The 18,424-nt window shown below is 36.8% G+C and overlaps 1 protein-coding gene across 1 annotated transcript in view; it reads right to left on the bottom strand.

The window, feature by feature from the left end:
* LAMA2 (laminin subunit alpha 2) overlaps positions 1–18,424 on the bottom strand; it is a 606,337-nt gene that overhangs the window by 214,035 nt on the left and 373,878 nt on the right. The window contains exons 19-21 of the mRNA XM_073789582.1: positions 12,111–12,322; positions 7,134–7,240; positions 1,664–1,844 (exon numbers count right to left, since the gene is read on the bottom strand). Coding sequence (XP_073645683.1) covers positions 1,664–1,844; positions 7,134–7,240; positions 12,111–12,322 — 500 coding nt within the window. The remainder of the gene's footprint in view (positions 1–1,663; positions 1,845–7,133; positions 7,241–12,110; positions 12,323–18,424) is intronic.

The raw sequence follows: 18,424 nt of genomic DNA, 5'->3' as shown, positions 1-18,424 counted from the left end.
ACACTGAATAGGAAGACTTGAGTAATTAGCTAGTTTTCCCTACCAAAACAGAATGTTTATCACAATTGATAATACTAATAAACAAAAATGATGATGATGATGAACACTTACATAGCACTTTTAGTGCCAGGCATTTCTCTGAATCTTTTATAGCCATCAACTCAACTAATTCTTACAAAACCCCAGTGAGGTAGATACTATTATTTTCCTGACTTAATAGATGAATTTTGCAGAGGGACAGTGAGGCCAGGTCACTCAGTCAAGGTCATATAACTAGTTGCTGGTGGAGTCACTAAACAAATCCAAGCTCTTTGGTGAGAGTCATGCTCTCAACCATAATGCTACCCTGCCTGTCCTGTGCTATATTTTTTTTCTGTTCTGCTTCTCCAGGTTCGAATGCTACTAAGTTTGCATTTCTAAAATGTTATCACTGTTTCATAATTTAAAATAATTTTTTTGGTATTTATAATTTCTGGTAGTGGATATATTTGAATGTGTAGTACTTTTTCATCAATTCAGATTCAGTGAAAATGCTAGTGAGAGTTGTGTTTATAAAGAACAGAGTATATTTTAAAATGCAGCTCTATAAATTTTTTAGTATATACAGATATTGCCTTAGAGATCATACATAGATTCTTAGAGGATCTGTAATTATAATATTCAGAATAACTTATAATGGCTGAATTTATGATAAAACCTGTATACATCAGAAGTGGTTGAGAATATCTGAAAGGTATTGGCTTTTAAAAGAACTTTAAATATTATTCCTGCCACTTCTCACATAAATTTGCTACAGTAGTCAATAACAGTATCTTAAAATCTTGCCATGTATTTATTACGGTGCTGTGAGTGTAAGAGTACCATCAATGTTGCATCAGTGAGTTTAGTAAACAAGGGTAATATTCAACCTAGTGACTGTTGGAATAGGGGTCAATTCCAACTTAGTGGCATAAAATTAAGGCAAATGTTCAATCTTTACTTTCATCTGTAGTGTGCTAATTCCTATTTTCTTCATTCAGGATCTGTAGGAAGGCTGTGGCCGGACATAGGAGAACACTGCTTGAGGGAGCCATGGTTAAAAAACCTGGCTTGCAATTTCTCAGGAACTGACAAATATCTAGAGCCAATCTATTTCTCTCTCAGAACATCACAGTTTTCAAGGCACCTGGAAGTAGATGAAAACATTTTTTTTTTTTTTTTGTACCAGAGAAAGATATTAACTTCCCTGATCCTTGTACCAATTTTGCAATAGGAAGAGTCAAAGTTGAACTGTATTAGCCTGCGAGTAATGTTTAAACTAAGGTAACATTGGCACCAGAAAAATTGAACATCTGACTTTCAAGCTGCAGTAGCCTTTGAGCGACTGGCTGAATAGAGGTCACAGAAGGGGAGGGAGACAGCAGAACTGGGACCTGCTGATGGATTTTTATTGCAAGCACAGTTATTTATAGGGCAGTGTTTCAAACTGCAATGTATTTCATCTAATTTATTTAAAATATATATATATATTAGGTTAAATATTATTTGCATTATATATCAATACTTGCTTGTTGTCAAAGTGTATTTCCCTTAACTTCTGGGAACCTTGTAGAACCAACTGTTACAAATGCTTAAACACCAAAAGCAGATAATGAATGCATGGAGCTTAGTCTCATTTACAGACCTGTGCATCCTCCTTCTTGAAAGTTGAAATAGCCGTGGGCACAGCGATCACATTTCTTTCCTGTTACTCCGGGCTGGCACCAACATTGACCACTCTCTTCGCAGTCAAATGATTTAGACCCAAAGGAATTGCAGTTGCAGGGAATACACCCCCTTGCTGATTGGAGGCCAAAGGTTTCAGGCTGGCATAGAAGAGGAAAGAGAAAAATTACATTTAAATCAATTAATTCACAATGGCACAAGATGCACGGTAAGATCAGGTGGGAAAAGAGGAGCCTGGGGTTATCCAGGTTCTTCAGTGATGTTATGACAACTGGGCTGTCATTTAATCTAATGGACCTTTTCTATAATGTCCAAGACAAAAGTTCAATTACTTTGAAATTCTACCAAGATTATTGGAAGAATTAGGGCACTATTATTGTCTGTTATATTTTCACCAGCGTTTCCCTACACCTCTCAAGATTCTAATGGAAATGTGGAAATAAGCGAGGGTGGCATTTCTATTTAATTAAAAATTTTTCTTGTTTCATTCCTAATAATCTGAATTGATTATTTTCAGATCTTATTAAGTCCTTTTACTTGGTAAATATGTTTTCAATATTATTGGCCAGCAGCCTAAAGTTAAAATAAATCTTTTTTTCCCTCTTATATTTGATGTAATTTTTGTCGTATATCCATAAATACTTCTAATCATCACTATAGGGCTCACATTATAAATATAACTCTTAGGTTATGCCTATACTGACAAAATAAGTGGTTTGACTGATATCTCGTTTGTTGGGTTTCATTCTAACGATCAAAACTGATTTGTGAGATCACATATCAAAGCACCAGATTAGGTTGAAAAAGGGAAACTTTCATCCTCTGATGAGTGATTCATATGCATATCTCTTATCTATTTATAACAAATAACCTTCCATGGTCAATCATTACTAGCTTTGGCTGACTTTCTGGAAATACATGTTATCAGACCTAGAGTGACTATGTTAGAAAATGCTGATGGATTAAAAATCACTCCTATCAGAAAAATGAAAAGCACATATCCTACTTAAAGTATGTCAGGGCTGTCTTTTAAATAGAAGTTTGTCATTATTATGATATTTTTATGATATTATTATGATATTATTATGATATTTTTATCTGGAAACTTAGTCTCAGTAATTACTTCTTTGTAAAACTAATTCCTATTTTGGAAAATTAGACTTAATAATTACTTCTTGGAAAAAATAAATCTTGCTATTTAATGTGAGCCACCCAAAGAGAAATGAAGACTCATTAGGTATTTTTGCCATTCTTGTTAACAATATTAAAAATAAGTCCTAGAAAACAAAATCACACTGAAAATTAGTTTCTTAAAATGACTGTTGCTAAGAATAGTTTTGTTTTTTAAATCTAAAATGGGTTATGTTTGATAATCATTTTAATCTTTATATTTCCTGCTGACTTTATTTTTATTTCTAGTTCTATTTCAGCTTTCATTATATAATTAAAGACGGAAGTGTGCATCACTTCTAACAAATGACCTAACACTTGATTTTGAAGTTAAATTAAGTTATAAGAAAAAATGAAAACATACAGTATTTTTATTCATAAAAAGCAATTCAATGTATCCTTCTAATACGTAATCAGAAATTAAGAAAATGGTTAAAGTACAAGCATGCCCATTACAATATTATTTATCACAGTGAGTAACTGTAGAGGCACTTAAATGTTCAATATTAGAGAAAAAGTTGAATAAATTAAATTGTGATACATTCATGTCATGAAATATATGCAATCATTAAAATCCTGTTTTTAAGAAGTTTTAATGATATGAATATATGTAGAATATAGCGTTAAGTAAAATTTTAAAAAGCAGAATACAAAATTATGTACACACTATAATTCTAATTACATATCCGTAAAGATACACATACCATTCAGACACACACTGATAGAAACATATATACATAGAAATAAAAGACTAGATTATATATTAAAATTTTAAAAAAAGTCTACTTCGCATTTGTCCTTATTTCCTAAATTTTCTTGACTTAGAATGTGAATTGTAGAGATATACTTTACATTCATCTTTATTTCCTAAGTTTGCTTTACTTAGCGTATCTATCTATCTTTAATGCATAAATCTATAAAATATTAAATAAACTTTCAAATCATTAGTTATTTTAAAAATTCCGAAGTTGATTATATGAAGAAATATATGAGAAGTAATGTCCCTATCATACTTTTCTAATATTTAACTAATGTAATTTTAAAGCCTAGGTTATACCAAAACAAATACTACAAAATTTCAGTAATAAAATTTTAATAAATTGGTGATCAAAAATTTATTTCACAGACCAGGGAAAACCCTGTAGGAAACAACTTTAAGGAACAAATATTCTTAGTCAGTAATTGAGATTAATGAGGTAAAACATATATGGAAGAAAGTGCCTGCCTAGTCTCAGTGGAGAGTTTGATGAGCTCCCATAAATTATTCTCATTTGGGGTAATAATAAAAACTATCACTTACGTATTGTACTTGCTATGTACCAAGCACTGTTCTAAAGCCCTTTAAAAATATGAATTCATTCAAAATCTCAAGGCAATCCTGGAAGATAGTTATTAGCAATAACTTTTTACAGAGTGGTGAAACTGAGGCATAGAAAGGTCAAGTAATTTGGTTACCAGCTAACCAATTGTGGAGTCAGCCAAATCAACTAGACTGGCTTCAGAGTCTGTGCTCTTAACTCTCACATATACTGCCTCAAAGGAAAAATGGTCTCAGGACAAAACACCACTCCATCATACATCAGTGCTGTAGGATATGTAGGAAAAGGGCATGTATCAGGGTTAAAATTCCGTTAAATTTATATTTTGGAGACATACTGATCAGTTATTGTCCTTTTCTTTCACTTTAAATGTATGCATTTATTTCTGAAAAACATAATCTCTTTTAAAGCTTTCTTCATTTAATAACAATAGTAATAATAACAGTAATAATACCTAACATTTACTGAGAACTCTTCAGATGTGTGTCTTATGCACGCTTCTCATGACACCTGGAAACAGCCATGGAGGTGCCTGGATAGATCTCCCTGCAAGAGAGCCTGCAGTGGCAGTGTCGCTGATTGACAAGCCCCAGCTTCCACTCTTGGATCTAGTGGAGGAGCTCACAGCAAGTCACGCTTCTCCAAGTCAATGACTGGTACACTGAAATACTAGAATCTTCCTGCCCAATCCAAGATTCCTCCAATGGGCAAATTTTGCTGGGGCACTCCCTACTGGCCAGGCTAAGAATTTGAGATTTGGGCAGAATGCACCCAATGAGACTTTCCTACTCAATATTTCCTTCCCTCTCTCCTTTCACATGGTCAGACCCGCATTTCAGTAGAAGGCTCCCTGCATACTGCTCTCTCCTCCATCATCCTTCACTGGAGTTTTCCCCCAGTAAATCTCTTGGCATTTGCTTCTTGGAGGATCTGAGCCAACACAAACCCTATGAAGTAGGTCCTACTATAGATGAAAAAGCTGAATTACAGAAAGATTTAAGAAACTCTTTTACAGTTTACAGGCAGTGTTGGAGTTGGGATTTGATCTGAGGCAGTCTGATATCAAAAGTAGTTTTTTTTAAATGTCAATAAAGAGCCAAGAAATAAAACCATAAATTTGTTCTACTTCCTCCCCGCCTTCCTCCTACTCCATCTCCCTTTTCTATCCCCTACCCTTAGTTCTCCTGAGCTCTGATTCTACACTGGCAAGTCCTGTCTCCTGGTACTTTGCAACTTGGTCTTGGACCTATTCTTCCCTCCTTCCTCCTCTCTTCCTTTCTCCCCTCTCCCTTCCTAACTTCCTTCCTCCCAACATTTTTGTTTTGCCCTGTGAGAAGGGGGACCAAACTTTTGTAGTAGAAGACATGCTAACTTACTTTGTGTATGTTGTACATTTATAGTGTGTGAAAGTGCGTTTCTTGTGTTTGTTGTATACGTGAACAAAATTGTAATGTGGAAATGTAACAAAATCATTAATTATGATGAAAGGTCAGCCCAATGTCAGATCAATGGGCTAGATTTTCTTGGCTAGATCTCACTTTCTTTGCTAGATTTCCCTTCATTTATTCATTCATGTGTTCCCTTCATTTGCTCCAAATGATGCCCGAGGTTCCTTCCCCTTCTAAGATTATAGGTTCCTACTAATAAATTTTTCTTTGTTTTCTACATATCCATGATCAATTGAAACTTTTATGAACATATGAACTTGAATAGGCTTTAAAAAAGATATTGATAAAAAAAGATATCGATAGCTATTTTTAAAAGGCAAGACTTCAATCAGGAATTGTCTAGTTTTCGCATTTGCAATTTGCACACTTAGCAACCTTTATTTGGTAAAATGGCACCAGAGCAGGTCAGCAGCAGCACATGGAACACAACATGCTGAGGCACGAGCCATGCAGCGCCTCTGAGATTACCGGAGCTGGGGGTCGATAGGCTCCCCGAGGACATCCACTGGAGCTGCTGACACCCCACCTCTGGGGAGACCCCAGCACTGGCTGCGCTCTCTGTGGCTGCTCCTTCTGTCGGTGCACCTGCCTGCTGAGGGTGCACTGTTTCCCTACGAAGCCTGATTTACAGACACATCTTCCTGTGATATCACACTGTGGTGTCACAGAGCCAATGGGATTGCAGCCACAGGACACACAGAATCGCTTCTCTGGGTCCCACCACATAGTAGGCTTTAAAGGCCAACAGAAAAATAAAACAAAAACAACAAAAAAAGAGCACATAATATTATTCAAGAGATAGAAGCAAATGATATTTCCAAACTTCCTACAGACGGCCGGTTTGACACCTGAGAAATGCTTGGTTCTGCTTAACAGTGTTTATCACCAAAATATTACATATGTATGTGAAGGAGACAGTGCAAATCCATGTCCTCTTATGGAGGAATCTCAGGTGCTCACCATACTGAAGGCAGGGCAATACATGCAGGAACAGAGAGCAACATATTTTGGTTTTTGTTTCATTTTAGCAAAATGGTATCTAAAAAAAATATTTTGATTTACTTCTCTACTGAAAACTTTTGTTGAGTAGAGTGCTCACTGGAACTTTTAACTGATGGAACTAGTACAAAGTGTTTGATAAGAGCAAAGGGTGTGACACTTTTTTTTTTTTTCTGCCAAAAACATAAAAGCAAAAGAAAGAATACATGACTCGTCATAGACTGGGATTCAATTTGTATGCTGTTTCAGAAGCATCTGAATTACAGTAAATATTACACAAATTTACTACCAAGGAAATATAGGTTGAGGGTCAAATGCTAGTGTATGGTAAATTTTGTTCTATTTTGAAAAAAACATTTCAATGATCACAGTAATTTTGTATGTACAATGAGATATTCCTGAACTTGTCTTTCAATATGCTCAGAAGTACATCAGTGAAAGCCAATGAGAAGTTTGAAGGAAGAAGTAATCATGGTCAGCTCCTACTTCTTACCTTACATTCATCACACTGCCGCCCCTGCACGTTAGGTTTGCATTCACACTGTCCCGTCTGAGCATGGCAAACCTCAGAGAAGGAGCCGTTGGCATTACAGAGGCAAGCTGCAAAGAGAAGAGAGATCTGTGATTGGGAAAAATGTTCTAATAGTCTTAATAGGTTTGTTAAATAGTAATATCCCCCAGGTGGTAACACTGGCCACAAAGTTTTAGAATAAAATGTCTTCTGATTGCTAGGGGTTCTGTTAAGCATTATATTATTTGATGTTTACACCCACTTTATAAGCTGTAGAGATATTTATGTAAAGCAACAGCACAGTTCCTGGCACATTCATATGCTGTGAAAATACTAATGTCACCATTAGTATTCAAATTCTGAGAATGAAGACACTGAATTTCCACGTAGCCATAACTCAAACAAGACCACATGATTAGTAGGCGATATAGTTGACTTCAGGTAAAAGGTTCTTTCCACCCGTCTTCCAGCTGTTTTGCTTCTTCACAGATACACTGGGGTAGCACCTAAAATATAATCTCAATATAAGTAATGCATACTGACTCTAGAGCTGAAATAATTTTGAGAAATTATCAAAATGAATAGCACCCATGGCATAATATTAATTCTAAAATTAATGAAGCAAAATTAATTAATTTTTTTCCAATTTAATGATTATTTACAATATGCCAGTTTTTGTGTTAAGCTCAAAAAATGAGCTTGAGGGGAAATATATACATACTTTTAAGATTAGAAAAGTATGTAAGACCGTAGAACCAAGTAGACATTTTTCAAAAGAGGATATCAAAGTGGCCAACAAGCACATGAAAAGATGCTCAACATCACTACTCATCAGGGGAATGCAAATCAAAACCACAATGAGATATCACCTCACACCTGTTAAAATGGCTGTCATCAAGAAGACAAGAGACAACAAGTGGTGGTGGGAATGTGATGAAAAGGGAACGCTTATACACTGTTGGTGGGAGTGTAAACTGGTCCAACCACTATGGAAAACAATATGGATTTTCCTCAAAATGTTAAAAACAGATCCACCATATAATCCAGCAATCCCATTTCTGGATATATACCCAAACTAAATGAAAACAGTGTTTTGAAGAGATATATGCGCTCCCATGTTTACTGCAGCATTATTCAGAATAGCCAAGATATGGAAACATCCTAACTGCCCATCAGTGGGTGAATGCATAAAAAGATGCGATGTATATACACAATGGAATATTACTCAGCCATGAGGAAGGAGGGTATCCTGCCATTTGGATGGACCTTGAGCACACTATGCTAAGTGAGATAAGTCAGATATAGAAAGACAAGTACTGTGCTTCCCTGGTGGCGCAGTGGTTGAGAATCTGCCTGCTAATGCAGGGGACACAGGTTCGAGCCCTGGTCTGGGAAGATCCCACATGCCGCGGAGCAACTAGGCCCGTGAGGCACAACTACTGAGCCTGTGCATCTGGAGTCTGTGCTCCACAACAAGAGAGTCCAAGACAGTGAGAGGCCTGCGTACCGCGATGAAGAGTGGCCTCCGCTTGCCACAACTAGAGAAAGCCCTCGCACAGCAACGAAGACCCAATGCAGCCAAAAATAAATTAAAAAAAAAGAAAGACAAGTACTGTATGATATCACTTATATGCGGAATCTAAATAAGTCAAACTCATAAAAAAAACAGTAAAATGATCGTTACCATAGGACGGAGAATGGGGGGATAAAATTATTGCTGTTTAGGGTAAAAAATTGCAACAAGTAGTTAATAAGCTATAGTGATCTAATGCACAGTATAATGAATATAGACAATATTGTACTACAAATTATGTAACAGGATAAATATTGCTACAATGGCAACCATGTTACAATACATAAATTTATTAAAGTAACATATTGTACACCTTAAATTTACATGTTATATGTCAAACATATTCAATAAAATGTATATAAGATAAAAACAACTTTTTCAAGTGTATTAGGAGTACAGCATTATAATTTTTAAACTGAGGAAGATATATACTATCCTCAGTTTATATACTATAAACCTTATTACTATGATAGTATATATTATATACTATCTCCAAAGATAGAAAATGTATTTGGTTTAAGTAAACTTTTGTCATTTTTATGTTACAAAGTTGTCTGATGTTATTCTGAAACATATAATAAATCAGCCTAAAAATTAAGAAGCTTTTTCACAAATAGAACAGTAATTAATGGTTCACTCTGTACTCCACAAGTGTATTTTTAATGGTACATATAATTGCATTGATACCAGAGTAAAAATGTGAGGGGGAGATGACATGGGAATTTAGACTATTCATAGATGGTTTTTGTAAATTTTGTACAATATTTCATGTCTCTGAATACTTTGATTTGAGCACAACTTATAAATACATTATAAATAGCTACTCCATCAGCCTGCACTATTTTTCTGTTCATGGGGCTGGAAGCACTACTTAGTTTTACTGCTTTCCTAAAAACTGCTTGATTTTTCTTCCAATAGTTTGGTCTTCAGTGTCTGCTAACTTGATACTTGTTGGGTGGCCATTTAAAAACTTGTCCCAGCCAGTTATCTTACTCAGGTAATAGCCTACGGATAGTCTATAGCTGGTGTGTGAGAAGAGGCTGAAGAAAATATTTTCTTTAAATATCCATTTCATTTGGCTAATAGAATTGTTATATATACTTTTAATTTCTTTATATATTTCATATATATATATGATACATCGATTTTAAAAATCTCAAATAATTTATAAATTAAAAGCCACTTTTTCTTAGAGTGGGGAATACAAGATTAAATTTACTAAAAAGTCACCTTAAAAATAACAAAAGCTGGGCTTCCCTGGTGGTGCAGTGGTTGAGAGTCCGCCTGCCGATGCAGGGGACACGGGTTTGTGCCCCGGTCCGGGAAGATCCCACGTGCCGCGGAGCAGCTGGGCCCGTGAGCCATGGCCGCTGAGCCTGCGCGTCCGGAGCCTGTGCTCCGCAACGGGAGAGGCCACAACAGTGAGAGGCCCGCATAATGCAAAAACAAAACAAAACAAAACAAAAAACAAAAGCAATATAGAATTTTAAGTGGCATTTTTAAATGAAATGTATGACAGAAATATGTATATAAATTTAAAAAGCAAAATATATTTCTTAGTAGTGGTGTACTTTTCATGAACAGATCCAGAGGCAACTAAAATAATAGTTTATTATGAATTTTCTTTTTGTAAAGGTTTACTAACTATGCATAGAAGAGCTATTATATCTATGAAAAGTTAAAAATAGAAAATAAATGTGTTTTGGTATTTTTATATGCTAAAGAGCATTAAAAACATAATTGTGTCTATACTTCATGGCAAGTGATATAAAAATTGGTGATGGTTCAAAAATGTTTTTATACCATATTCTTCTATGTGTTAAGACTTCATGCCACAGATCCTGAATTTACCACAATAAAAAGAGTGGAACTGTCTCTTCAACCTTATGGAGGGGGTTATTGGAAGATAGAAAATGAGGTCATTCAGTGAGTAACACAGCCTCAGAATTAGTGAGCATCTCTACCAAAGGAGCTACCATGTGTGAGTAGCCCATGCCCCAGGCAGCTCACTAGATACTCTCACATGCTAGATCCTTTAATCCTCATTGAAAATTAGGACGCTTTATGTAAATGAGGAAACTGAATCTCAGTGAGGTCAAACGTCTTGCCCAGCATCACACAGGTAGAAAGTGTAGACCCTAGATGATGAGTTTGAACTGGAGAATTTCTTAAGTTCCTTATGGTTTTACACAGATGCCATAAACCCACAGTGTTTAAAGGCGCTTCTGAGCCTGTTGGAAATTTTGCTGTAAAAACAATTGACAATTTACACGTGATATTAATAGCTGCAGACTGTCCCAGAGAGTGGTTTGTTTTTGATTCAATAAATTGTCATTTTTAAATGACAAAAAGCTGGCACTTATCTTCCAAACCTGTGAGGAGAAAGACACATTTCTTATTGAAATGGGGGACGGGACTAGCAGGTCTTTGGTGTTTACAGCGGAGATACTAACAGGCACAACATTTCCAGTGGTTTCTGTATTGTTGCAGGTCCTGGGACCCAGCTGAATGATTGGAAGAGTCCCTTCTTAGATAACGAAGTCTGCAGAAGTGAATATTGAGCTGGTATCATAACCTGCTCTGCCTAGAGATTATCACAGCAGGTGAAGATGATGATGGCAGTGTCCAGCAGTAACGTGGACTAACAAGGATGCTCGTTCCATTTAATTCTCCACAATGAAATCTCTCTTGCATAATATATTACCACTAATATAAATCATTTGTAAATTCTATGCAACACCAAAAAATACAGCTGAAGAGATCAAGATGAGGGTAGGAATGTATTGACTAATATGGGTGAAGTCCTACAATAGCTAATTTGCGGAAGTAAAACACAGAAATAGCATTCTGTGAGTAGTCCTAAGGTTAATACCTCAACAGTTACAAATGCCAGTGTGTAAGAATATTGGCAGAATTTTACACCTGCTGTGAAATGCTAGAATGTAAAGTTTACATATGAAAGCATAACAGATTAATACCTACTGACAGGTACTAATGAAATAATACGGACTGATAAATTTATTTCAAGAAAATGGCTAGAAATGTAATAAACAATAAGGATAAATAGGGGCTACCTAATTTTCAAATTCTTCTTTCCTGTCATAGACAGAAACTTATTTAAAAATCTTCATCCCATGTGGAAACAGAGATATGTGTATCATTTGAAACATGATACTTCAACAATGCAGCAGTTTTGAAAGGATTTAATCTATTAGCACAAAGAAATGTATTAGAATATTCAGACTCTGTGTATAGGCTGTGTATCTATCTATCTTACATGTATTACACATAATTTGCTACCCTCCAATCCCCACTCAAGAACTCATCAGTTACTTTGAGGTGCAATGCATCAATTCTGTCAGGGGCATCAATAGTTCAGGACTTACGCTGACAGTTCTTTGCATCAACTGCGTCTCCAAAATATCCATCAGCACAAAGCTCACAGTACCGGCCTGTTGTACCTGGCTTACATATCAGACAGGAGCCAGACAAGCTGTCACAGCTGCCAGGGATGGAGAAGTCAAGGTTGTCATTGCACTGGCATGGCTGACACGATCCTCCAGGTAGAGAAGGTTGTCCAAAATAGCCTTCTGCACACCTAAGGTGAAAAGTTGCATCAGTGAGTATTTGGGAGGAACTCATGAAACCCTTTGGGGGCAATGTTTATATATTTTTTCATTCTATCCCTCTCCCAGGATATGCTTTCCCTTTAAGCACTCCTTTTCTCAAATGCAAGGTGATTAAAAGAATGTTCTTCTGTTACTGCAGTGTAGATACAAGATGAAACCCTGCCAGCCCCACTAGTAATTAGATTTCAGCCAGAAAAAAAAAAACTTGTCACTGGCACTGAAGACGAGACCAAAGCATAATAAGAAACCTGCCACTGGCACTGCGGCAGGATCCAGGTCCACGCTGGAAAGCCTTTGCAGGACAACACATATGTATGCAGCTGGCTGTTTCCTGTACACATATGTAAGGTTCACACGTTTCTGTTGCTGCAGCAAGAGCTTGTTGTGGGGAAGCAGCCTCACAAGGCAACTCAGTAGTGAGAATTCAGAGTTTATTAAATAGAAAATCGAAAGAGCCTCATCATTTGTGTGAGGGCCGTACGTCTGCCTTACTAATAGGCTTTTATACATTTGCACATCCATATGGAGGCAGGTTTCCACTGAAGAGTCTTTACTGAGTAGCAGGCCTGCTGCATATTATGGTAACATGACATAAGGCGAGGCTTAATGGTGCCCAGAACTCTTATTAGCAAACTCCAGTTTTTTTTTTTTAAAGGACTAAACACTATTGTACATATTATTGGAAAAACAAAAGTTCATTTATTTGTGAGGCATGGGAGAGATTTTTTTCAATTATAGTATCAAATTTCCCTTTAACCACACCGTTATGTTTTACAATGCTACTTAATGTTACAGATGCACAGATACACCTTTATAGGAAGTAATTATTTATATTCTACTCTGTTTTCTCTTTCAGTTACATTTGCTTATGCTTCATATTAAGCTCCACTTGCCAAAGGAGAAATGAAACAGTACATCTGAAGTCTTATGGTCAGGCTAGCCCTGTTTTCTGTGCCATCTTAGCAAAATAGAAAGTCCTTTACGGCAAGGGTCAAAATTGAAGGGGAATATATCTCAAAAGTACATTATGTTTATGCTCATCTACTTACAGATACGTAGAGAAAAATGCTCTCTACTCTAGAAAGAGAAATGGTTTAAATACAGTACATCGTATAAGGATACTTTAATAATATCATGATTGTGGGGCAAAGTCATTAATTTGGTAAGATACATTGATTAGTCTAAGTTTTCTAGAACATTTATAGGTACCATAATAATCTTGTAGAATTAACCTTTTATCATAATTTTTAATGAGATTACTAGTTTTAATTTTAACAAAATCTTTTATAAATTGTGAAAGTCATTGTATAAATATTGCTTGGACGAATACTGCCACCCACAAATATTAATTATTAATTCTCTGCTGTAAAAATGAACTAATATTTTAGTGCAAAAAATTCCTACACAATCACTTCAGGAGTGGTAGTCAATAATGATAAGAAGAAAATCCTTTCGAATTTTAATCTGATTCTTCTTGCCTTACTTGATATTCAGAGCTCATGATCACACCCACATATATTCACATCTCATTTTGTTTACCATTAAGAGAGTGACTTTGCTCCACCAGAATAACAATATACAATGATCATTATCACAGATAACAAACCCCCATTATTTTCAGTTCACTTTCCTCAAAATGACTTACTGCCCTCAGGAGAGATGGCGCTATATAACAAGATCTTGTAATTTTTTTTTTTTAACGTAGATAGCAATTAAGTCCCAAATTCTCCCACAACAATAATTTAAAAAACCAACTCAATCCATGAGAAAATAATTACAATTAAATAGAATAACTGAAGAGGCATCTGTCTTTTACTTTTTGTTGTAGGACATGTAAGGAGACTTACTAAATATACATGATACATCATTCATATGGCACTTCACTGAAAGTAAGCATTCAGATTTTATTAGGGGTGTGCAGGTGTGTGTGTGTTTCTATACATAGAACAGTATTCTTAGAGACTTACAGAAATGTTTCAATAGAAATTTTTTTAATTAGTTTATTATTTATATATTTTTAAATTGTTTTATTTTTGGCTGCATCGGGTCTTAGTTGCGGCACATGGGATGGATCTTCACTGAGGCGTGCGGGCTCTTCGTTGTGGTGCGCGGGTTTCTCTCTAGTTGTGGCGTGCAGGTTTTCTCTTCTCTAGTTGTGGCACACAGGCTCCAGAGCGCGTGGGTTCTATAGTTTGTGGCACATGGGCTCTAGCTGAGGCACGCAAGCTCAGTAGTTGTGGCACGTGGGCTTAGTTGCCCTGGGGCATGTGGGATCTTGGTTCCCTGACCAGGGAGCGAATCCCCATCGTCTGCATTGTAAGGCAGATTCTTTACCGCTGGACCACCAGGGAAGTCCCATCAATAGAAATTAAAAGGTAATTCTAGGGTCAGTGAATACAATACCGCTAATCATATAACTTGTATTAATAATAGCGTTTTATAGTCTGATCAAGTTGGATTCATCTAATTAACATTAGTGTAAATCACAGTCCTTTAGACCTTTCCAGCTTCTCAGACTTTCACTCTACCAAAACAAATTGTTAGTTGAAATCTAAAGTCCTCTCACTTTCATATGAAAGGCAAAAGGAAGACATTTGTAAACAGAGAGTTAATTGGATTTTTTTTTGCTAGAGATGGACCTTAACATGACAAAGTCCCTGTTCCTTTGCACATTTGCTAACTTTTTTTCAAATCGAATTGCAATATTTTAGAAAGAGATTCTTTAAATGTAGATAACACATGCAGTTACGTAAGATGACTTAGGAACAATATTAAAGGAAGATATATATATATATATATATATATATGTCTATCTATCTATCTATCTAAGTGAGAGTAAGACTGAGAGGGAGGGAGGGAGGGAGAGAGAGAGAGAGGAAATGGCAGTGGAGAGAAACAATAATGCAAAGAAGAAAGGAAATTGGTGAGACTTTTCTCTATTTCATTCTGCTCCATCATTTTTCAACAACTTTTGGCTAAAATCTTTGGTCTACGTTCTTCCTATCTATAGACTGAAAACAATGCTTCAGTCTCTCTAAGCAAGTTAGAAAAGCTCTTGCTTTTTTTCCCCTCCCACTCTTCCTTAAACATCTACTGAGCACTTGCACATGATACTAATATAAATAAGGAACAGCCTTTATACTACAGTCCATGGAGAAGAAAGATATAGAGTTAAACCTTGAACAACATGGGTTTGAACTGCGTGAGTCCACTTCTACACAGATTTTTGTCAATAAGTACTATAGTACTACGTGGTCCGAGGTTGGTTTAATGTGCGGATACCACACTGTGGATACAGAGGGTCAACTGTTTTCAACCACACAGGGGTCGGTGCCCCTAACTCCCATGTTTTTCTAGGGTCATCTATAGTTAAAAATGTAGCAGTGAACTATTAGAGATATGCAAATACTGTTAAAGAAGTATAGAAAAGGGCAACCAACTCGAGCTAGGATTCATCAAGGACCTTTTCAGGATGACAGAGCTGAATTTTAAGAGCGTAGCAGAGTTGGTGTCAGGCAGAGGTGGGGGAAGGGCTGCAGTCTTCCAGGCAGAGGAAGCAGTATTGGCAAAGGCACAGGGGAGGGTGGTTGGAGTTTAAATGGGAATGGTTGTGGAACTGCACTGTATTCTTACTACCTCCCACTTGACTGAGTCAGCTGAAGACTGAGGAATTATGCCTGCTTATATTGTGCCTTTCGGCAAATTAAAAAAAAAGATTCTCTCTGGGCAGATGCAGAAAAATGAACAGAAGACTAGACGTGGCTGGGCACCCAAGCACAGCACAGCTAGTGTATTGGCAAGAAGAGGGCACTAGTGTATTGGCAAGAAGAGGGCACACTGGATTCGAGCCCCTAGTCTCCCCCTTGGTTGAGTACTTTTGTGCAGTGTACGCACTGCACAACCACAGATGAGCAGCCTTTTGAAACCTCACTTCCAGTCACAATTTTCCTAATGGCACTACTGAGTAAGCATAACTGTCTCTCATCTCTAATTTCTGTAACCCCATGCTCTGCATACAGGACCGAGGGATCAAGGAGACTCAGCCACGAGTAGAAATTCTCACCATCATAGTGATCAGATGACAATTAGACTTGGTTCAGAGTCAAGACGTTTCTGAAGCAGAGAATATCGAAATTGGATTTTGGAATTGAAATAAAAAAAAAAAAGGGGCTTCTCTGACACTGAATATAAATCATGTGGATAAAACTGTAGGTAAATTTTCCAAATACAAAGCAATTGAATCCAAATACCTTCTGCATTCTCTGTGGCAATTGAGAAATTAAAGTTAACTTTGACTTCTCTCTCCTTACTTAGGGAGGACATAAAAACTGCCCAGCTCAGGAGGGGACAGGGTTTAAGGGGTCCACATAGCTCATTAAGTTTCTTGTGGCCCTATGGATCTCATTGGATGAACTTGTCACAGTCTCTTAAAATATCTATCTCCATGAAGTGTGATATGTTGCTGAGGCTACAAACTTATTCAGAAAGTAGCTTAGTACCCAGTAGAGCAGATGTCATCAGCATTTAGCTCACTTTTTTTTCTCCATGTTCTTTTTAATTTCACTTGATGCTCCGGCACTCATCCCTTTTTGCCCTTCAAAATACTGTCTCCTTGTTCTTCTATATTTTTCTCTTCTTGTCCAGATAATATCCTAGAATCTTAGCAAAGTGCCATGATGAATACCCAGTTCCCTCACCCCTGGTTCTCTTCTTTTCATTTTGTTTAAAACAGTCCCTAGTCAGAGGAAAGCAGTACTGTCTCAAGGGATGAGCGCTTTGGCCGCAAGCAAAAGTTTCTGAAAACTGTAACCAGTGTCCTATGTGTGACAGACTATCAGTCCATATTTTGTCATATCTTGTTTTGCCGTCCTCTTGTTCACAATTTTTCTCCATTCCCTCAATTTAAGCAGCAAGACCATCTGTGCTGCTTGACTGAGTCAAGGGATCTGACAGGAAGGAAAGCAGAAACATAGGAATCTTTTGGACTTTGCCTTTAAAGGTCACCATTTCTATGAATGTGGCACCTCCTCCTGCAATTCATCCCCAAACAGGAAATGGGATGGAGTTAGAAAGGCAGATGGAGGAGAAATGATGAGAGGAGGCATGTTGGTGGATCCCAGTTTGGAAAGAAGACAGCAGTATGTGTCCTGTGGGAGTGGTAGGACAGTAGTGGGGAGAGTTATTAGACCTGAGGGCAAAGGTAATCAGGAGGACAGGAAACAGGAAGAGGTCCGCAGAAATGCATTTGGATGAATTACTCAGAACAGGTTGGCCCTACTATATGTGCACTACCCAAAACAGTCACACACACACACACACACACACACACACACACACACACACACACACACACTCATTCCGGCATTCAAGGCTGTTGGTACTATAAGTAAGCTTGTTAGAACTTTGGTTCTAACCAAAGCTAGAGGTGGAAAGTGGGGAGAAGAGAAAAAATTTTAAAAACTGGAACATAATTGACATATAACACTGGCTAAGTTTAAAGTGTACTTGACTGAGATTATGTGTCCAAGCCCTCACAGCTCCTACATATAAAGAATTTGATCTCAAAGTAGAAATTAAACTGAGATAAAAATATAAAGTTATAATTCCCGTCTATCTGAGTCTGAGATGCATTCTTGCTATATAATAAAAGTAGGGAATTTATGGTCACGTAAGATTAGAAAATGATGAGTTAAACAAGTTGAAGAGATTTTTTTCACTCCAGGACTGGTCAGAACCTTTCACATGCTAATAGATGCTTCCCAAATGTAAGTGATAATAGAACTCTATTCCAAGAACATCTATAACTTGGAAAACACAGCTTCAGTTTTTCAATGCTGATTTTGTGTAGATGATATGCAGAACTGATTACACCAATCACTCACAGAATAGTTTTGATTACAGGATTTTCAGTCCAACCCATATCTCCTTCCTTCCCTGACCCTTATTCTCCCTCACACCCCAGTCTACTTCAGCCTGCACATCCCCAAAAATGTTTCTCCTAATATTTTGGATCCATCTAATGGACTCCTTAGCCCCTACAAACACAAAGAAATGATAGACTCTAAATATTC

Source organism: Tursiops truncatus, chromosome 12 (assembly GCF_011762595.2).
Source record: "Tursiops truncatus isolate mTurTru1 chromosome 12, mTurTru1.mat.Y, whole genome shotgun sequence".
In the NCBI taxonomy this organism is placed as follows: domain Eukaryota; kingdom Metazoa; phylum Chordata; class Mammalia; order Artiodactyla; family Delphinidae; genus Tursiops; species Tursiops truncatus.
The sequence above is the reverse complement of the archived record's forward strand: the minus strand, read 5'-3'. Positions and strand labels throughout refer to the sequence as shown.